The sequence below is a fragment of the Monocercomonoides exilis genome (assembly GCF_001643675.1).
Source record: "Monocercomonoides exilis strain PA203 chromosome Unknown scaffold77-98982, whole genome shotgun sequence".
NCBI lineage: Eukaryota > Preaxostyla > Oxymonadida > Polymastigidae > Monocercomonoides > Monocercomonoides exilis.
In genome coordinates, this window is record NW_027150622.1 from 21,031 (window position 1) to 42,082 (window position 21,052).

General features: G+C 40.1%; 5 protein-coding genes across 5 annotated transcripts; 2 read left to right on the forward strand and 3 right to left on the reverse strand.

Moving 5' to 3' along the window:
* Window positions 1-450: 450 nt before the first annotated feature.
* On the reverse strand, window positions 451-834 carry MONOS_14929c2 (uncharacterized protein; the record flags this gene model as incomplete). The annotated part of the gene is made up of 1 exon (XM_067867770.1): window positions 451-834. The coding sequence occupies one exon, from the start codon at window positions 832-834 to the stop codon at window positions 451-453; it is 384 nt and encodes a 127-aa protein (XP_067718645.1).
* A 1,261-nt stretch (window positions 835-2,095) lies between these two features.
* MONOS_10234 (putative leucyl-tRNA synthetase) lies at window positions 2,096-12,407 on the forward strand (the record flags this gene model as incomplete). Its single annotated transcript, XM_067862665.1, has 6 exons — window positions 2,096-2,236; window positions 2,331-2,588; window positions 2,649-2,943; window positions 3,509-7,060; window positions 7,283-7,774; window positions 7,958-12,407. The coding sequence occupies 6 exons, from the start codon at window positions 2,096-2,098 to the stop codon at window positions 11,488-11,490; spliced, it is 8,271 nt and encodes a 2,756-aa protein (XP_067718646.1). The 3' UTR covers window positions 11,491-12,407.
* A 306-nt stretch (window positions 12,408-12,713) lies between these two features.
* MONOS_10233 (uncharacterized protein) lies at window positions 12,714-15,862 on the reverse strand (the record flags this gene model as incomplete). Its single annotated transcript, XM_067862664.1, has 2 exons — window positions 12,714-15,628; window positions 15,697-15,862. The coding sequence occupies 2 exons, from the start codon at window positions 15,860-15,862 to the stop codon at window positions 13,134-13,136; spliced, it is 2,661 nt and encodes an 886-aa protein (XP_067718647.1). The 3' UTR covers window positions 12,714-13,133.
* Window positions 15,863-15,961: 99 nt separating this feature from the next.
* On the forward strand, window positions 15,962-16,493 carry MONOS_10232 (putative protein of unknown function (DUF4598); the record flags this gene model as incomplete). Its single annotated transcript, XM_067862663.1, has 3 exons — window positions 15,962-15,998; window positions 16,103-16,317; window positions 16,377-16,493. The coding sequence occupies 3 exons, from the start codon at window positions 15,962-15,964 to the stop codon at window positions 16,491-16,493; spliced, it is 369 nt and encodes a 122-aa protein (XP_067718648.1).
* A 214-nt stretch (window positions 16,494-16,707) lies between these two features.
* Window positions 16,708-20,113, reverse strand: MONOS_10231 (putative NAK protein kinase; the record flags this gene model as incomplete). The annotated part of the gene is made up of 7 exons (XM_067862662.1): window positions 16,708-18,125; window positions 18,336-18,416; window positions 18,649-18,791; window positions 19,090-19,717; window positions 19,777-19,856; window positions 19,909-19,950; window positions 20,002-20,113. 7 exons carry the CDS (start codon window positions 20,111-20,113, stop codon window positions 16,977-16,979), a joined length of 2,235 nt encoding a protein of 744 aa, XP_067718649.1. The 3' UTR covers window positions 16,708-16,976.
* Between the last annotated feature and the right edge of the window lie 939 nt (window positions 20,114-21,052).

The window sequence follows — 21,052 nt, forward strand, 5'->3', positions numbered from 1 at the left end:
GAGTTGCACAAGAAGTCCCATTCGAATATTCGTGTCTGGCCCTCAGACAACGTTTGCCAACAATTTAACGGGACTGAGCCGATTGGCATCGTTGACTCTTGAAAGCCCTTGAAGGAAGTGCTGTCTGTTTACTCGAGCAGGGAACCATCGTCTCCTTTCGTATCACTCCACATCTATGGGCGCGATGGCACAGGAAGGGCGTGGCACAGCTGCAGATGCCAGTGGAACGTGGTGGTAATTGTTGCAGCAGTTGACGATGCTTCAAAAAAGGAAAAGGCAAATGGGGATACAAAGAGAAGACTTCACGAATGAAAAGAGAATGAAAACAAAGAAAAAGTCAGGTTCAGAAAACACAAAGAAGAAATGGACTTGAGGAACAAGATTTTCGTTTTTATCAGTTGCAGCTGCACAGCAATCGCGAATCGAGTGTTTTGTTTGCTCTTCATCAGTTCAGCACAGGACGCACACAGACATCCTTCTGAACATGTGGGTTTTTCTGGAAAAGGCAAGAGCTTTCACAGCACCAGGCGGAACTTGGCAGCACCAGACAGCATGCAGTTCTGTGCTGCTCGATGGGATGATTTGTCCATCAAATCCTGCATTTGTTTCGTGTTTGTGGCTCTTTGCATTCATCATTATCATCATCTTCTTCTCCTTCTTCTTCTGCTTCTGTCTGGTCTGATGCATTTCACGCGCAACAATGTTATTTTTTCCCCTTGTCTTCTGAGCAGTCGCACCTCCAGCTGCATTCTGTTTGTGTGCTGCAACACTCTCCGAGCCAGCCAAAAGCAAGTGTTCAGACATCGCCCAAACACATCCTCTTTTCTGCCTCATTCACAGATGGTGTTTTGCTGAGACCTGTTTTTTTCCCTCTCTGCCCATCTGCAAAGACGGAAAGATTCTTCTCTGAGTGTGTTTTCATCTGCATTTGCTTTGGCGTGTCTTCTCCTCTTCTGGTTCACACTGGCAATCATTCTCTCCTTCTGAGTATTTTGTTGATTCTGTTTCTCAATCTGTTGGCATTGAAGAAAAGATTCCTTTCTTCGCTTCAAAGAAAGATCGAAATTGCATCATTGAAGAGGATAAAATCATATTTCCACCCTTCTTTTTTTTCAATTCGTCTTCTGTTGAATCTTGAACCTGCTTTTCTTTTCTTTTATTATTTTTAATTCTGTTTCGGAAGATGTGTACAACCCTTTTCTGTTGCACCGTGAAAGTGTTGTGAATGATTGGCTTTGCTTCACTCAATTAGCTCTTCATCAAAAGAATGAGTGAACTGTTTGTTATTCTCTACAGACTACTCAATGTCAATCCACTTTTCTTCCAATGTTGAACCTTTCTTCATTTGTCTTTTTTCTTTTTCCTGATTTTTTATTATTTCTTCTCGGAGATGCACATTGGAACAGAATCCTTCGCAATTTTTGGATTTCTCTTTTATCTTTCTCTCTGTTTTGCATTGGTGTATTTTTCATCTCGAAGAGAAAATGAAAATAAAAATATTGAATTGTTAAAAGTCACTTGTTAATTTAATTTATTAATGACTCTGTTAAAAGAAATGCTCATTTCTTTTTTTTCTTTTCTGAATATTCGTTTATACTCTCCATGCAAATTGAAAAATCAATCATTCAAAATGAACTTATTGCTTTTAGAATTAAAAAGAAATCCAGAGTGTATGAAAAAATACAAATAAACTGATTAAATGCTTCAAACATTACCAAACTGAAATTCACCATTTTTCAGTTAATTCTTTATAACCTATTTTTCAATCAAAAGCGATTTATCAACATAAGCAAAATTTCTAATGAATCTTATTTTTCTTTGAAAAAACAATAATAAAAGATTCTTAAAAATGTTTGAATTTGTCATTGGAATAGATACGCGTTCACATATATGAAAATACAAAAAAGATATTTCAATCAGCTGTTCGAAAAAAATTTTACCCATAATGGAGAATTTCAATATTAGAAGAAAATTGATCCTCAACGCTCTCGAAAAGGTAAATGAATTTTCGCGAAACAAATGGGTCAACAATCGTATATTCGAGGCTCATGTCGAAGGGCACGAGGAGCAACCCAAGAGCTTTATTACAACTCCAATGCCATACACTGATTCATTGATTTCGATCAATCGCGGCTATGCGCTTGTGCTATCCGATGTTATCGCAAACTATCAAGCTCTTCGAGGAAAGAATGTCTTATTTTCATTGGATTTCCATTTTAGTGGAACAAAAATTCCTGTATGCAAAGGTTACACCTTGAAAAAAGATAATTCTTTAAAAAACTTTATTATCCAAAATTTTTCAAACACAAAATTATGTTTATGCTATATAGGCAAGAGCGAAAAGATTGGCCCAACACTTGGACAGAGAAAAGAGGATTGAGGCATCAAAATATCACACGAATAACTTTGAGACTTGCAATTGCTCATCTTGCACAAGGCTGCGAGATGAAATTTCTGCGGAAAATGAGCGAAAAGTTTATGATATTGATGTATCTGAGTTTCTCCAGAAGTGCGGAATTCCTTATGAAAAATTTCCACTGTTTACTAATCCAACGCAGTGGTTGTTTTTCTTTTCAAAAGCAGCACGGGTATGATTTTTATTATTGAGTTATGCTGCATTTAAAGCTATCATTTTATCTGTTCATTAGCAAACCATCGATGCCCTTGGCCTTCGTGTAGACTGGCGCCGCTCGATGATTCTGTCAGGTTCAAACCCCTTTTTCCAGTCGTTTCTCAACTGGCAGTTCAAAAGCCTGCACGCCATGGGCCGTGTGATGCGGAAGATGCGCCCGCTGATCTGGTCGCTGTCTTCGAACCAGCCCTGCCTCGACCACGATCGGCTGAAAGGCGACGATGCTGTTCCTGTGGAGTCCTTGCTGCTGAAGCATCGGCTGATTGAGCTGCCTGAGAATGTGATGTTCTGCTCGATGCCAGCTGGAGAAGGTTAGGATTGATTATATATAGATTTATTTATTCTATAATATGCTATTTATTTATTTTATTGATATTTCTTTCTTTCTTTCTTTCTTTCTTTCTTTATTTTCAATATATATTTTTTTGAAAACATTCAAACATTCATATAACCAAATGAAATCTTCCAACTCTCTCCCTCTTTTCTCTTTCTCTTTCTCTTTCTCTTTCTCTTTCTCTCTCTTTCACACACACACACACACACACACACACACACACACACACACACACACACACACACACACACACACACACACACACACACACACACACACACACACACACACACACACACACACACACACACATTCTCTCTCTCTCTCTCTCTCTCTTCTCTTCTCTTCTCTTCTCTTCTCTTCTCTTCTCTTCTCTTCTCTTCTCTTCTCTTCTCTTCTCTTCTCTTCTCTTCTCTTCTCTTCTCTTCTCTTCTCTTCTCTTCTCTTCTCTTCTCTTCTCTTCTCTTCTCTTCTCTTCTCTTCTCTTCTCTTCTCTTCTCTTCTCTTCTTTTTCATTGCTTTCCAATCTCATCTTCAATCAGATAAACGTCTCCAGCACATGCCCCACCTCTCCAAGCTTCTCTCATGTCGCCCTCACACTCTATCTGAACTGGCTGAATGGTGCATCCCTTCTGGTGCTAATCAATCATCATCTTCTACTTCCTCCTCCTCCTCTTCCTCTTCTGAATGTGTTTGTTCCAATTCTGATACCCTTCCTCCCTCTCCTCCTCCTCCTCCTCCTTCTTCTTCTTCTCATTCTCCTTCTCCTCACAAAAAGAGCATCTTCTGTGTATCCTCCACCCTCCGCAGTGAGACCCTCTCCAACGAGGCAGCGCTGTGGGTAGCACCCGATGCCCAGCTGTTTGGCTACCAGACATCCGAAGAGGAGATTATTGTGTGCAGTGAGAGGGCAATGCGGAATGTGTTTGTGCAGCACTGCATGGCATTGGAGAAGGAAGGTGTGAATGTGGAGGAGCTGAGGGTGTTTGAGGTGAAAGGGAAGGGGCTGGTGGGGAAGAGGGTGGAGTCGCACCCGCTGAATGTGATACAGCAGGAGAGGAGGAGGAGGGAGAAGGAGAAGGAGAGGAGGAGGATGAGGGAGGAGGAAGAGAGGAAGGAGAAAGAGAAAGAGAGAGAGAAAGAAATTCAATTGGACAATTCACAATCACCAGCAAATTCAACCGCAGATCAATCACATGGACAAAATGAAGAAATTACTACATCGTCGTCATCATCATCATCTTCTTCTTCTTCTCCATCTTCCTCTTCTTCTCCCTCTTCTTCTTCTTCATTATCAACTCAACACCAACAACCTCCCTCAGAACTGGAGTGCGTGTGCGTTCCAATCCCAATCATCCCAGGGGCCTTTATTGACATCAACAAAGGGACAGGGTTTGTAGAAGGGTGTATTGGAGACAATGTGGAACAGCTGGCAGCATTCAGAAGGATGCTGAGTGAAGGAAAACAGAATGTGATGGGAGGAGAAGGAAGAGGAGAAGGAAGAGGAGGAGGGAGGAACAGAGGGAGAGGAGATGGAAAGGGGGAAAGTAAAGGAGAAGGGGTTGGATGTGGTCATAATGGCATTTCAAAGGGAGGGGTTATAAGCGAGAATAAAGAGAAGGAGAAGGAGAAAGAAAAGGAGAAAGAAAAGGAGAATATCAATATGGAACATTCGATTAAAGACACAAATGCATCGAATTCCACTGAAAAAAAAGGGAAATCAACTAATTTCACAAACCCTGCTAATTCTTCTTATTCTTCGAACTTAGCAAAATTTTCTGATTTTTCTGATTTTTCTAGTTTTGAGAGCAAGTATTGGACAGAGCCTACGCTTCTTGTTCCTTCTGTTGATATTTCAGTCATTCTTCAGCACGAAAAGAAGAAAGAAGCGATGCGAAAGAGCAACAGAATGAATATGGCTGATGGAAATGGGTTGAATTCTGCTGCTTCTACTGCTTCTTCTTCTATTGCTTCCTCATCATCATCGTCTTCTTCTTCTTCCTCCTCCTCTTCTTCTATCGATTCAACTATAACCAATTCGTCCTCTTCTTCTTCTTCTTCTTCTCTTTCCTCTCAAAACACTAATAATACTATTAATAATACTAATAATACTAATACTAATCCTATCAATAATGTCAATAATAACAATAACAATACGAATTCTCCTCCTCCTGTCTTCATCCTCACTCCAAACAGCACCCAGCATTCATCTCACACATCTCCTTCTCTTCCTCATTCTTCTTCTTCTTCTTCCTCTTCCTCTTCTTCCTCTTCCTCTTCCTCTTCCTCTTCTTCTTCTTCTTCTTATCAACCTATATACATTTCCCCTTCTTCTAATTTTTCTTCTCTTCCCCTCATTGTTCAGCTAAATGCAATTGAATGCCCTCAAAACTCAAAAACTTCGAATTCTCCTTCTCTTTCTTCTTCCTCTTCCTCTTCTTCCTCTCCCTCTCCCTCTCTCCCTCAAAACAAAATTCAAAATCTTTTTTCTTCCTCTTTATGTGCTGTCACACCTGATAACATGACAACACCTTCATCCTCTTCCTCTTCCTCTTCCTCTTCCTCATCATCATCATCTTCTTCTTCTTCTTCTGATCCTATTAATGCTCAACCATCTGCTATTCCTCCTACTCTTTCTTCTTCTTCTTCTTCTTCTTCTTCTTCCTCCTCCTCATCATCATCATTTTCCAATAGAAATGAAGATCAAAACATTTCCTCTCAAACACAAACACAAACACATTTTCTTCATCCTCATTTTGTGAGCTCAAATGAAGCAGACGATGAGACTCATCAAATAAAATCTTCTTCTTCTTCTCTTTCTTCCCCTTCCCCTTCCTCTTCTTCTTCTTCTTCTTCTTCTTCTTCTTCTTCTTCTTCCTTCACCCCTCCCTCTCTCTCCACCCCCTCCTCCTCCCCCTCTCTCTCCTCCATGTCACCTTTTGTCTCCACTCTCTTCCCCACCCTCATTTCTTCCTTGGCCTCCTCCCCCCACTTCTTCATGACAGCCAACGACTTGCTTCTGAAGCTGCCTTCTGCCAAGTCCTCGCAAAAGGCACAGGAAAAGATCATTCGTGAAGGCAAAGACAAACTTCTGGTGAGGGCATTCAAACACGGGATGATGGCACTGGGGGAGTTCAGAGGCGTGGCTGTGTCTTCTGCAAGAGGAGCAATCAACAGCAGGCTGAAGGAGATGGGCTGGGCGGAGTCGTATTTCGAGCCGTCGAAGCCGACAGTGAGTGAGATGGAGGAGGAATGTGTGGTGCGGGAGAAGATGATGTGGGTGCTGGGGTATGAGGACGAAGGGTGGAAGGGGGAGACGCAGATGTGTTTGACGGGGGCAAGAACAACACCAGTCGGGATAAGAACAACTTTGTCGTCAGCCATTGAGAATGCGAAGGACAGGGCGTTTGTGCATAGACAGGGGATTGGGTGCAGGCTGATGATTGAGGAGGAAGAAGAAGAGAAGGAGGAAGGAAGAGAAGGAGAAGGAGAAGGAGAAGAGAAAGAAGGAGAAGAAGAAAGAAGAAAAGAAAGCAAAGATATATGTAACAGCAATAATAAAGGTGTATCTAATAGTACTTCAGAAGCAGAGCTGATAAAACCAATCAATTCATCCAGTGTGAATGTACCATCACCTGAACTGCCCAATCAAATGAATACGTCTTCTTCTTCAAATACAAATGTTATTAATAATACTAATAATACTAATATTTCCTCTTCCTCTTCCTCTTCTTCCTCTCGCCCACCCCTCTCTCTCATAGAGCCTCTGACAGATTCCACCCTCTACACTCTTCTCTACCCGCTCACCCACTTCTTCACAGAAGGTGTGCCATTAACACCAGAAGAAGTGTCCATAGCTGTCTCAATCAACCCAAATGCTGCTATTCTTCTGCCTAACACAATCAGCGAAGAAGAGAAGAGGAGGATGCTGAATGAGAAATATGGGCTACCAATAACTGTGCAGGTTACAAGGGAAGAGGAAGAAGAGAGGAAGAGGAAAGAGAGTGAATGGAGAGAGGGAGAGGCTGAAGGTGATGGCGAAGGAGAAGGAGAAGGTGAAAGAGGAGATGGAGATGGAGATAATGTTGATGGAAGTAATTGTGATACTTCATCATCATCATCTTCTTCTTCTTCTTCTTCCACTTCTTCTTCACTTCTTCCCTATTCTCCTCTTCTTCCTCCTTCTCCTCTTCTTCTTCCCCCCTCTCCTCTCCCTCTCCCTCTCCCTCTCTCCTTTTCCTTCCTCCTCATCGACCCTTCCTCCCTCACCCCCTTCGTCTGGGACTATCTCATACGCGATCCTTCCTATCTTTCAGACAATGAGCCCTTACAAACTACCCTCCCTCGCTTCCACTGGGATCAGCTTCATCCTCCTCTGCCGATGTTTGTGCTGAACAGAATGAAGCGAGAGCTGCTGCATTGGTATCCTGTTGATGTGCGTGTGGTGGGGAGACATCTGCTGACCAATCATTTTGTGCCTTTCTTGTTCAATCATGCTGCTCTTACGCCTGTCACTTTATGGCCAAGAGGAGTGAGATGTGTTCCATTGATGCTGTTAGAGGGAAAAGATTCGCATATGTCGTGTGACAGCTTCACTCCACTGGCAAGGCTGCTGGAAGAATTCACGCCAGATGTGGTGAGGGCGGTGCTGATCAGTGCACAGACGATTAAGATTGGGGCAAAGAACTTCAACATCAAAGATGCCAGGAGGTATCAGTCGCTGTTGTATTCAGAGCTGAAGTGGATGGAGATTGTGATGCATTGTGAGAAGCAGCTGCCTCAATGGAGTGTGACATGCCCGCCGCCTGGTTTGTTTGATTTTAATAAATAAATTAATTTTTTTGTAATGTGATAAATATTTGAAATTACATATAATTATCTTGTTTATAATACCCGCATTTAATCTTTTCACATATTTTCTCTTTTTCATTCATTTATTGTCATTGTTCATAATTATTTGTTTATATTTATTTATCTTTTGTATATTTCAGAATATGACTGGACATTTTCTCGTTCACGTAAGCTTCGTCTTCCCTCTGAATTTGGCCGCACTCGAAGAGCAGCAGGTTTGAAAATGAGCATTGGGAATAAAGAAGAGAATGAACAAAACGAGCAGAATGAGGAGAATGATGGAGAATCGAAAAGAGAAGAGGGAAGAGGAGAAAGAGAAGAAGGAGAAGGAGAAGGAGAAAGAAGAGGAGATGAAGAAAGCAAGGGAAGTGCAAAGAAGAAGGAAGAAGTGGAAGGAGAAGAAGAAGGAATTAGTGTTAAATCTAAAAATAGCCAAAATAAATGCATATCCAATGAAAACAAGCAACAAATCATTAAACCAAAATGCGTTCAAAGACAAATAGAGACAGCTGAATATCAACAGAATTATCAGCCATTCAAAGAAGAACAGACAGAAAAAGAGCAAAAAGAAGGCAAAGAAAACAACTCGAAATGTGTTGAGAGAATAGACACACCTTGTTCTCCTGCACAGTCTGAAGTGGAAGCAGCTGTTCCGATTTCTCACACATCATATTCAACTTCTTCTTCTTCTTCCTCTTCTTCTTGTACTTCTTCTAGTTCTTCTGCTTCATCTTCTTCCTCTTCTGCTCCTTCCTCTTCTTCCTCTTCTTCTGATCTTTCCTCTTCTTCCTCTTCCTCCTCAGCAGGCACAGCCAAGTCCATTCTGTTAGCCGATCCTTCTCCTTCTCAGCACCCTCACTCTCTCATCCCTCACTCAGCTGATGAAGTGATGAACACAATGAATGGAATGAATGGAATGAACACACTCAAACCAGACAACAGCCAAAGACAAGGGCAGATCTCAAGTTCTCTTCCTTCTTCTTGGCCAGCCAGGCACATGCACCGCTCACCTGACCAGAGGGGCAATTTGGAGAGGACGGAGCATCTGGCGGAGTGGGACGATGGAGAGACGAGGAAGGATATCAGAAGAGAGAGGATGAAGGAGCGGATGCTGCACATGTGCTATGTGTCCCCCTCGTCGCATCTGCATCGGATGTTCAGTGGGAAAGGAGATGGATGGAGTGGAGGGAGCATCGGGAGTGCGGGTGTGAGTGCGGGTGTGAGTGCAAGTGGATATGGGTGTGGATGTGGAGAGATGCGGAAGAAGGAAGAGGAAGGAGAGGAGGAAGGGAAAGAGATTGGAGCGCATAGCTTTGGTCAAGAAGGGCAGAACATGGAAGGAACGGAGAAACACGAAGAAGAAAGAAAAGAGGGAGAAAGCAAACCAGCAAATCAAACAAATGAAGAATCAATCATAGCAAAAGAAGAAGGAAAAGGAGAAGAGAAAGAAGTGAAACAAAGTCTAATTCATCCAACCGCTCAGCATCAGCAGATAAAAGAGATAGAAGGAGGAGGAAGAGAAGAAAGAAGAGGAGAAGAAGAAAACGCGATGGGAAGGAAGGAGAAGAGAAGAGAAGAGGAAGATGATGAAGAGGAAGATGAAGAGGAAGAGTATGAGAAGAAGAGAGAAAGGGAGAGGGAGAGGGAGAGAGAGAGAGAAAGGGAAAGAGAAAGAAACGAAGAAGAAGAGGAAGAAGAGGAAGAAGAGGATGTGTCATATGATTCCTATGAAGACGAAGATGAGTCGTATGACTCATACTACTCTTCTGAATATGAAGAAGAGACGACCAATGAAGAGTCAGACTCGATGGAGTACTTCCACCAGTCAAACTCAAATCTCTCTCTCTCTGGTGCTGGTGGCTGTGAGGCTGAGGAGCCCTTTGGCGAAAGGCTGTTCCGGTCGCAGCTGAATTGGTGTGTGGCAGAGGCAGAGCAGATGTATGAGACAAACAATGAGAGTGCAGTGATGCACTTATTGATGACAGACATGAGGAGATTCAGAGATGAGTTTGTGGAGAGGGTGAGGATTGCGGAGAGGGAGGAGAAGGCGAGTCTGAGGATAGAGGAAGGGAGTGGAGAGGGGAATAGCAATGGAGGAGGAAATGGAGGAAGTGGAGGAAGTGGAGGAGAGGACGAGCAAGGGGAGACAGGGGAAGGGAGGAATGGAAGCAGCAATGGAAGTGGGAGTGGGGGTGGGGGTGGGAGTGGGAGTGGGAAGAGGGCAGAGCGAGTGCTGCGTCGGAAGATCGAACGAAGGGCGAGAGCGAGGCAGCTGCTGTTTGAGAGGTATATTGAGAACTTGGCAGTGCTGATCAGCCCAATCTGCCCGCACTGGAGTGAATATGTGCATTCCGTGATACTTCAGAAGGAAGGGTCGATCAGAAGTGCAGGAGGGTGGCCTATTTGTGAAAGTGTTGATGAAGACATTCTGCAGACGGGGGAGTTTGTGAGCAGAGTGGCAGACTCAATCAGAAGAAGAGCTCATTTGGACATTGGAGCGGGAACAGGAGCTGGGGCGAGTATGACACCATCGTCTCCTCCTGCTTCTTCTGCTTCTTTGTCGAATTCCAATTCTAATTCTTCTTCCTCTCCTTCTCCTTCTCCTTCTCCTTCTTCCTCGCCTTCCTCTCTTCAGATATCGTCCAATCATTCTTCTCTTCTTCAGCACTCGAAAAATGCCTGCCCACTTTGCAGCAAGCACTTCGAGGCACATGGAAGCAGTCAGCCTTTTTCATTGATGGCTGACTCGCCTTCAAATGAGTCTATTCCTTCGATGTCGATATCGATGTCGAAGAAGAAGATGAAGAAAGAAGAGAAGGAGAGAAGAAGGAAGGAGTTCATCATGTACCAGCGGAGCCTGCGGGACGGCTCAATTATGATTCCTTCTCCTCTTTCTCCGCCTCCATATTTATCTCCCTCCCCCTCTGTCCCTGGCACATTCACTCCTCCATCCTCTCTCTCCCCCACTCCTATCCGCCCTCCCTCTTTCCCTTCTGTCGTCTCTCCCTCTGCCTCCTACCTCTCCTCTGCCACAGCTGCTGCTGCTGTTGCAGTGGGATATCCCTCTGCCCAGTCTGCCATGGGCACCATCACAGCCAACGGCACACTCGCTGTGACTGTCTCTGGCACTTCTCCGCCTTCCTTTGCGTATCTGCAGCCCAACAGCAGCTCTTTCTCTCGGCTAAGCTGCGTGGCGTGTGTGGTGTTTGTGCGGGACTCGCTCTCTGCCTCTCAGAAGAAAGTGATTGATGGATTAGGGGGACGGTGGAGTGAGAACAAGAAGGAGGTAGACAGACTGCTGGTGGAGTCGTTCAGAGCGTCCTTTGGCGATGCAACGGCTGAGACGCAGATGGCGTTTGGGGTGTTTAAACAAGGGCTGAAGGACTTTGGGATTGAGGAGAGCTTGAAACTGCTGTCGGGAAGGAGGAGCTTTGATGTGTGCAGGGTGCTGCAGGAGAATGAGGAGTTCCTGAAGATGCGGAGTGTGGGGTTTGACCATCTGTTTGTGTATGCGTCGTCGAGTTGCTCGTCGCTGCCTTCCTTTTTGGGGAGGTTTGTGCATTTTGGGGCAGAGAATGTGGAGTGGGCGTATCCGATGACACCGTTTGTGGCTCTGTTCCACCCGACGGAGGCAGAGCTGGTGCAGCTGATGGCTGAAGGGCACTTCCATTGAGAAAGAAGGAGATGGAGGAGGAGAGAGATGGAGGAGAAGGGAGAAGGGAGAAGGGAGAAGGGAGAAGGGAGAAGGGAGAAGGGAGAAGAGAGAAGAGAGAAGGAAATGGAGAAGAGAAGGAAGGTATAGTTTTATGTATCGTTCATTGAATGATGGAAGTGATAAATATGTGCTTAATATAATTTTATTTTCATTTTGTGATTTTTAATAAGTTTTATTTATTTTTATTCGAATGAAGTTTTATTCTTTGTATTTGTCTAGGAGGGGTTGTAAAGGGGTGTATTTGAGATAATGATTGTCGTGTATGATATGAGTACAAATATAAGTAGATTTTTTAGGCAATTGTTATCATTCTTGGCATTATAATTGTTGATGTATAAATCCATAAGTATTAAACTAACATTGTGGTTTTTGAGGTATTGTTGCAGTATCTTGAGGAACATGGGGATAAAGTCGATATGCGCACAATAATCATGCGCAAAGGCAATCTACCTTGTCTGCACAAGCAAGAGTGATTATATTTTTTTCATTAATGTTTTTACATTACCTTTTTATTTTGTATTTTTTATTTTGGTACATTTTGAATACATTATTTTTTTAAGTTTTATTTTCTCAGATAAAGATAAGCCATTTTCTTGTCGGCAACTTGTCTTTATGGAATGAAAGTACTTTTTTGATGAAGAAACCATCCATTTATTCTCTTGGTAAATATATTTTTTGATTATTTCTTAGCAATACAGTATAGTTTATTATTATTGCTCAATTGTTATTTGACAAGACATTTGTATTTTTGACTCATTACGCTCATGTTGTTCTCAGATGTTGATGGCTTATTTGTTTCAATCTGTTGTCAGCAGCTATGTTTCGTTTTATACATATTTAGTCATAAAAAAAAATTGAGAGAAAAATGCAACAAACATTTTCAATTTTTATAAACAAGAAAAGGAGATATGTTGTAAAGCTATTAAAGTTTAAAAACAACAAATATGATTAATAGAATTAAATGAGATGAACAAATTTCTCAAAAACATTATCAAAATTTGCAAGACTCATTTCATTGTTTCTCTCTCAAAAAATCCACTGTTCAAAAACTTCTTGAAGAACTCTTGTCAAATTTGTTTGATAGTTTATTCATATGTTTTCTTTGAAGGTTCTGGTTTCATTTTTTCTGTTTTGAATAATTTTTACTCATAATTGCTTGTTGGAAATAAAGCGAATTAAAACGTTGTTCGTTTAATATGTATTTTCCTTTAATATCAAAAGTGAATTGAAACTGTTAATCTTGTTAACTTTCACAATAAATGAGTAAAAAAAGGCTCTTTTAGAAAAAAAAATTAATAAATAAACGAAGCTAAAAAATGAAACGAAACTGAGAAAACAAGAAACAAAAGGATGAATAATCTTATTCCATTCAGAAGGAAAAGAAGAAGAAGAAGAAGAAGAAGAAGAAGAAAAAGAAGAAGAAGAAGAAGAAAAAGAAGAAGAAGAAGAAGAAGAAGAAGAAGAAGAAGAAGAAGAAGAAGAAGAAGAAGAAGAAGAAGAAGAAGAAGAAGAAGAAGAAGAAGAAGAAGAAGAAGAAGAAGAAGAAGAAGAAAACAGACAACTATATTTCCAATGTATTCTCCTCCAAACATTTTCTACTATTAGCTATGAGCAGCTATTTCAGAAACTGAATGTGTAGACGAAGTAAAAGAAGAAGAAGAAGTAGAAGAAGACAAGAAATTCTGATTCGATGTCTGTGTGTCAAATATTTGATAGAGCACTTGAAATTGACTGTAGAGCTCTTCAAACTGCTCATCAACAGACTTTGTTGGAGTTGTATGGATGGACAACGGAGAAGAAGAGGAAGAAGAAATAGAAAAAGAAGAAGAAGAAGATGATGATGATGATGAAGTAGAAGGAGATGATTGTGTTTGTATGTTTTTGACACCAGCAGCCATCAAAAGTTGGTCAATTGCTTCGATTTCGTGTTCCATCTCTGCAAATTCTGTGTTGCTGAGTGGAGTTGCTGTGAACTGCCCACTCTCTCCAAATGATTGCTGGCTGCTTTGTTGTCTTTCTCCTGTTGATTCTTCGTTTGGATGAAATGCATTTGCAAAAGAAGAAGAAGAAGTCAAAGAAGAAGAGGAGGAAGATAAAGAGGAAGCAGATAAAGAAGAAGAAGAAGAAGAAGGTGATGAAGAAGACTGCCCAGTTGTATTTGGTGCTGAAATGTCCTTTTCGAAGTCGATGAGCATACTTTCCAGATCAAAATCATCGTCTTCCTCGTTTTCTCCTCCTTTCTTTTCGACTCCTCCATTTTTTGGTTGTGCAAATTGAGTGTTTCTTCCTCCTGTTGTGTTTGTGTTTGTCATCATCTGCTGCGAACGGAGTTGTTTCATCTGCCCATTCTCTGCCGAAATAGAAGAAGAAGAAGAAGAAATAGAAGAAGCAGATGATGGTGTTATTGTTGTAGTTTGTAATGTTGTTCCAGTGTTTGTAGTATTTGTAGTAGAAGGAGCAGCAGCAACAGAAGAAGAAGAAGAAGAAGAAGAAGAATTCAATCGCACAAACTGCTGTCCATTTGCTCCTTTCTGAAGAGCACGCCTCTGCCCAGCTGCGTTTCTCAAGCGCAGTGGCTGCTTCGGAAGAGCCTTTGGCTGTGTCTGGCGGAGAGGTAGGGATGTTTGCTTAACTGATTGCGCTGTTGATGATGTTATTGATGGTGTTATATTCGTATTTGTGTCTGTGTTTGCATTTTTGTTAGTATTTGTGTTTGGTGTGGAATAAGATGAGGAGGAAGCTGTTGGGAATGCGATGGAAGTGGCAGCTGCTCCGACGATTCCAACAGACATTCCTGTTTGTGCCTGAGGAAGAGTCGAGGGCTGAGCAGATGGATGAAGAGAAGTCTGGTTTGTGTGAAGTGAAGAAGAAGAAGAAGACAAAGAAGAAGGAGGAATTTGATGTTTTGTTGATGGTATTGAAGATATTGCAGTTGTATTCTGTTTTGGATATACTCCAATGGCAGCTTGTGGAGCAACCTCAGAACTCTGTTGAACTGTCTGCATTTGCCCTTGCATTTGTGTCTGTATTTGCGTCTTTGTTTGAGGGTGAGTCTGAAGATGAGGTTGAGATTGAATATGAGATTGAGGATGATGCTGAGGGTGCTGCTGCATGTGTGGATAGAATTGATGTGAGATGCCTGCCATCTGAGGGAATGCAGAAGATGTCTGATTGGCTGGGATTTGTGCATTCGATGAAGAAGCAACAGAAGAAGAAGAAGCATTTGAAGAAGATAAAAATGAGCTAGTTGCTGTCTGGAAAGGGTTGGCAGTGTCAGCTCCTTCATTTTGTTGTGACGTGAAAGCAGAAAAACTTGACTCGGTTTGTCCAAATGGCTGATGCAGCATATTGGACTCTTGGTGCTGCTGCTGCTGCTGGGGTTGATGTAATGTGGCAGGAGAAGAATGAATGGCAGGAGAGTTGATGGAAGAGGAAGCAAAAGAGGAGGAAGGCGTAGGTTGTGTCGGTGCTAGTGAGGATGAGGAAGCAGCTGATGATCCTCCCAAGGAGATTACTGTCTTTTGTGAAGAATACGAAGACTGCTGAAAAGAACTTCCAGGTGTATTTGATAAGTGCTGTGTATTTGTTGGAGAATTTGGCATTTGATTGGTAGAAGATACGGTTGGCGAAGAAAGAGAAATGAAAGTGTGATCATGAGATGTTAAATTTGCCCCTGTTGAAGCTGACTGCATTTCAGGAGTTGAAAAGGTTGAAGGCTGTGAAGTGCTTCCTTCTTCTTTTTCTTTGTCCTTTTCATTTTGAGGAATTTTAATTGTTCGAGAGCGAAGTCCTGACATTGCCCCCATCATACCTCCACTTGTAAGAGAAATAACTCTGCTTGATCTCTTAGCAGAAGGATTCAAAGAAATAACTTCAGGTTTTTGAGGTTCTTGTTTCGGAGTTGATTCAACACGAACTTGAGAGCCTTGAGGAATTTCAATTTGTTGAGGATTAAAAGTCTGTGCTGGAGTTTGAGGGCGTGAAGATCCTATTATCTGTTGTGCAACCATTGACGTTGGGGCAGTTTGTTGAGCTCCTTGAAGTCGAATTATAGTCTTCGGCTTTGTCATCATTGCATTCATTTGTTGTTCTTGAGCTTAAAATGCGAGTAAACAAAGTAATATAACATTTAATTAATATAATCGCAATGCGTTGATAAGTTACCTATTTGTGAATATTGTTGCATGTTTTGAAGTTGTTTTTGTTGTTTTGGCAAAGACATTTGCTTTGCTCTTCCTTTAGGCTGTCCTCTTCGAGCAGATCCTCCTCGATGATCTTGCATTTGCCTCCTTTGCTGCATTTGTTGACCTCTTCCGCGAGTTCTGTCCATGTATAAGACCTATAAGGACAGAAATTAAACGCTTAATAGAAAAGTGATCAAATAAACCATTTAAAATTATTCTTCTTTTCTAAAAGTGAAAATAATCGCATGGAAAAGGAACCAGAGAAGAGATTGATTTCAGAAAGTTTAATTTCTTATTTGTAGAAAAGATTGTTAATTTTTGTCTTCGAATATATTGGCTACACAAATTTTTTAATATTTTGCAATAAACAATTTGTACTATTTTAGTTCCATCGAATTCAAAAGAACCGGACGATCCAATGGCTCGCTATCGTGAAAACATGTTGCCTCCATCTTCAGCGTTAAGTCGTGCAAAAGCATTTTTGCCATTGCTTCAATCTTCGAATCAAGAGTTGGAAAAAAAACTTATATCCGGAGAGGTGAAAACGGAAGATCTTGATCCTGAAAATGTTGATCCAAATAGCGAATTTGTTGTAGAAATGGTTTGTGAGTTTTTATTTTATTCGAATTTTAATAAATGTTTTTTTTTTTTTTCCTGAAGGATTTGGCACTTGGAGTTTTCGAAAAGGCTCCAGAACAGAAAGAAAAGAAAATTGTAATACCTGGATTAACAGATAAATCTGATGGAAAGAAACCTTCAATTCAAGAACTTAAGTGATTTGTAGAAATTTTGTTAATTTTTTTATTCATTTCACTTTTAAAAAAATACATTTCACAAAATTTGAGTAAATGATAAATTGTTGTATTTAAAATGGTATTGATGTTAGTCTCATTTTATTTTCAAGTTCGAAATAAGTGTCTAACATTTTTATTTCACATTGAGGTATTTCAAGGTTTTTCAATCTTTATCTAAAATTAAAAAATAGCTCATATTTGAACTTTTTGTGTTTGTTCTGTCTTTCTGTCATTATAGAGCGAAGTTACAGTCCACCTTATTATAGATAAATATGGAAAAAAACAAAAATAAAAGCGATCCCAAAACAAAGAACTCTCAGAAGAAATAGCCGATAAGTAGTACAAGTCCATCAAACTCAGCCAATCATACCATCAAAGTGATAACTCAAGAAAGAAACACCCAACACACAATACACAACACACAGCACTCCACCACACAAATATATCCCCCTTATTCTTCAATGGCTCATTTGAAGAATCCAGCAAACGGGTCTTGCTGCTGTTGTTGTGTTTGTGTCTGTCTTTGTTGAGCAAAGTGTATCTGAGCAGCAGAATTTGAAGGAGAAGCCATTGGAGTTCTGTTGAATGGAGCTGAAGAGACAGCTGGATTGTATTGTGCACTGTACATTGGCTGCTGCATGGCGCCTGGCACAAATGGGACAGCAGCAACAGCAGCGGAAGAAGGAGAAGGAGAAGGCGAAGGAGAAAAGAAGGAAGAGAGGAAGTCAGTGGAGACAGCGGCTTTGGCTGGTTTGTTGTCTAAAACAAGATCTTCATCGTCGTCTGTGACTGCATTTGTGGTCATATTCATGTTCATGTTTGAGGCTGAAGCAACACTTGAATTTGATCCAAATGCAAAGGCAGGAATAGAAGAAGAAGAAGGAGAAGGTGAAGAAGAAGCAGGAGAAGGAGAAGGAGAAGCATTCATTGGGAACATTGGAATAGAAGATGTTTGAGGAGATGGCTGTGAAGGTGCCATTGCAACAGGCTTTGCTGTTTGTGCAGAAGAAGGTGCTGTTGAAGGAAAGGAGAAGAAAGAGGCGAAATTGGAATTAGCTGAAGAAGAAGAGGAGGAGGAGGAGGAAGGAACTTGACTGATTGGCTGCAGCTGCTGAGAAAGAGGAGGAGAAGGAGAAGAAGAAGAAGAAGAAGACAAAGAAGAAGATGATGTTGTTGTTGTAGATGGAGCTGGGGATGTTGTTGGAGAAGAGAAGAAGAATGGAACAGAAGCAGAAGCAGAAGCAGAAGCAGGGGAAGATGTTGATGGTGCTGTTGAAGAAGGCGAAGGCGAAGGAGAAGAAGAGAAGAAGGAAGGAGAAGACGTTGGAGCAGGAGAAGAATGCTGGGAAATGTGACTCAATTGCTGTGTGTTAGAAGGAGTAGAAGAAGAAGAAGAAGAAGAAGAAAAGAAGGAAGGAGAAGCAGAAGCAGAAGGATGAGGAGAAGGAGAATGAGAAGAAGAAGAAGATGATGATGATGATGATGATGATGAGTGAGGTTGAGTTCTGTTTGTGATTGGGGCAGACAAGTCATCTAAATGGCCGTGTTGTTTGCGCTGTGCTATTCTTTCCAAGTCAGCCATGGAGAGCTCAGAGGGAAGGGGGGGACGCACACGCTGAGGGAGGGAGAGTGGAGGAGAGAGAGAAAGAAGGAAAGAAGGAAAGAGAAAGAGAAAAAATAAATAAATAAATAAAATTTAGAAGATGAAGAAGAAAATGAAAAATATTAATATTTTCATAACAAAAATGTATCGCAGTTATTTTAAAAAAAGAATTTTTTTCAAAAAAAATACTGTAAATAAAACAGAATTAAATCAAAATTATACCGTTTGCTTCTTTTGTGCAGGTTTTGAAGCCATCTGCAGATGTTTTGGAGTGACAGTTGGTGGAAGTGGAGTGGGAGGACGCTGAAGATAACAAATATAATTGAGAGAATAAAACAAATAATTATGAATAAATGTTTGTTTAATAAATATGTTTATTTAGAATAATCACAGAAACATGAATATATTCAATGTTAATAACACCAAAACGATTATTAAAGAACAATATATATCTAACATATTTCTCATTCTATTTATCATTCATTCATTTCATTCACTCCTTCCCTCCTTCCCTCCTTCCCTTTCTCGCACAGACCGGCAGATCGCTTGGATACTCCTTCCCCATCATCGTCTTCACTCTCCACAGCACTTGCATTGCAGTTGGCCTGTGCTCTGGGTCTGGCTCAAGCATAAAGTCAATCAGCGACAGAAGCTCAGGCGTGTACATTTCACGTGGCACTGGGGAATGTGTGGGGTGGTTGGGTTAAAAAAAGGGGAGATATAAAAAGTAAAAATTAATGTGTGTATATGAATATGAAAATGAAGATAAAAAAAAATATGAAAAATTTCGAAATATTTATGTTTAAAAGAATCGGATGAGTGTGTATTTATTTTTATTTAATTGGGTTTTATCTAACTTAAATGCAACAACTTCCTTCTTGCAATCCATATGTTAAAAGCAATTTCTTTTCTTTCATTGTCAATTTTCTTTTCGTTTTTATTTCTCTCCCTAATTTTCAAAATCACACTCACATACTTCCCATCTTCCCGTCTTTGCTTCTGGCTGCACTGAGCCTTTCTCGTTCGCTCTTGATCCACTCTTCTTCTGTCGGGTAGCTGTATGACAGATTCAAAATAGCCAAATTTCCTCCCTTTTCAAACGGGTTCTCGTAGAAGCACATCCCGTAAAGGAGACATCCCAGCGCCCAAATATCGCCTTTAAGTCCGATCTTCTGCTTCCGGAACAGATCTGTCATTTCAGGTGCCTTGTAGCAAGGAGTCGTGAATTTTTCAATGCGCTCAGAAAGCGAGTTTCTCTGTGATGGAGTCATCGAAGCAACATCAAACTCTTCTGTCGTGCAACTTCCAAAATCGCCAATTTTGTATAATGTATCATAAGAATGAAATACGTTTTCAATCTTCAAGTCTCTGTGTGTAATTGGAGGATTTCTCGTGTGAAGGTACACGACACCTGACACAATCTGTTCAAAAATGCACAAAATTTGTAATTCTGTCAAATGTGTTGTATCGGCAACACTGTTCATTTCGGAAACGAGGGTTGCTGGGCAATACTCCAACAGCAATAAGTACTCGCGATTGTATGTATCAACCTGAACGCATTCTGAATAAAGCAGCTGAAGAATATTCGGATGTTTCAATGATTTCTATAAAAATCAAAATAAATTTCGAACAATATATGAGAAACGTTAAGTTAAATTCAAGCCATCATATTTATCTCGTGCTCACAGCTCGCAATAGCTTCTCTTGTTGAAGCTGCCATTCGTTTTAAAGCATATTGCTTTCCTGAATATCAAAGCGAATTCATCAAAATATTTCTCAAAAGAAAACGCAATACCAGAGTTAATATCTTTAACAAGGTCTACAAATGAAAATCCACCTAAAAAAACATAAATTTAATCTGTTCAAGCATATAATTATTATTTAATACCTTCTCCAAGTTTCTTCTGGACCTGAAGGGTGTAAGGTCCCAAAGAAAATGTTTCATTTAATGTTGTTTGAAAGGAATCGGCTATCTTTGAAAAAAAAGTCTTGATGCTCATTTATCAAGATTTTTATGCAATTTGATCAAAATTCCCAACATTGAATAAAATTTGAATTGATTTTTTGCTAAAAAAAAGGAGATGAAGAAAGTCGAATGCTCATGTTCAACAATGAAAAAAACAAACGAAATCTTTCATTTTTCCAACAACTTTATTTTATTTTTTTTAATTTTATTTTATTTTATTTTATTTTATTTTATTATATTTTATTTTTTTGTTTTGTTTTGTTTTGAATTTTGTTTTCAGCTTTTAAATAGTATTCAAAGTCATTATTCTTAAAAGAAAATTACTCACAACATAATTCTAAGGAGGTAGGTTAGAAGGAGTGCATGAATATTATTAAAAGACAAATGATAGTTTTTATTTTGGAAAATGAAAAATTGGTGTGTGGATGGTTTGATAACTCTTTTGTCATTCTATAAATAAACGAATAAGATATCATAATGTCCACAAAGTTTTCTTAGATTCAAAATCTTATCATTTATTGCGAATTAACTTTTTAATAGGAAAAATATATGGCTGATCCTTTCTGTAATCACACTTTTGTTCGAATTTTGATCACAGTTTTTATTTCGATGAGATTTTTGTTAAAATTTTGTTTCTGCAATAACAACATCATGAACAACGTGTATTATCAGTCCAAGTTCTTTTTTTCAAAATCCCATTGAGATAATAATTTTGATCAAAACTCGAACAAAAGAATGATTTCAAAAAGGATCAGCAACATAAACTATTTAGTATATTTTTTTTTATTATTGAAAAAATGATTGTGCATATTTGTTTATATAAATCAGAGAATAATGAAAAATTACAACAAGATATTAATTGCATTTTTCAACCAAAAGAGTGAGTAACATTCTTTCCTCAAATTCAAAACGATGCAATAATTTTCTGGTTTACATAAGCACTTTTGTTTGAAAACATCTGACTGGAATAATT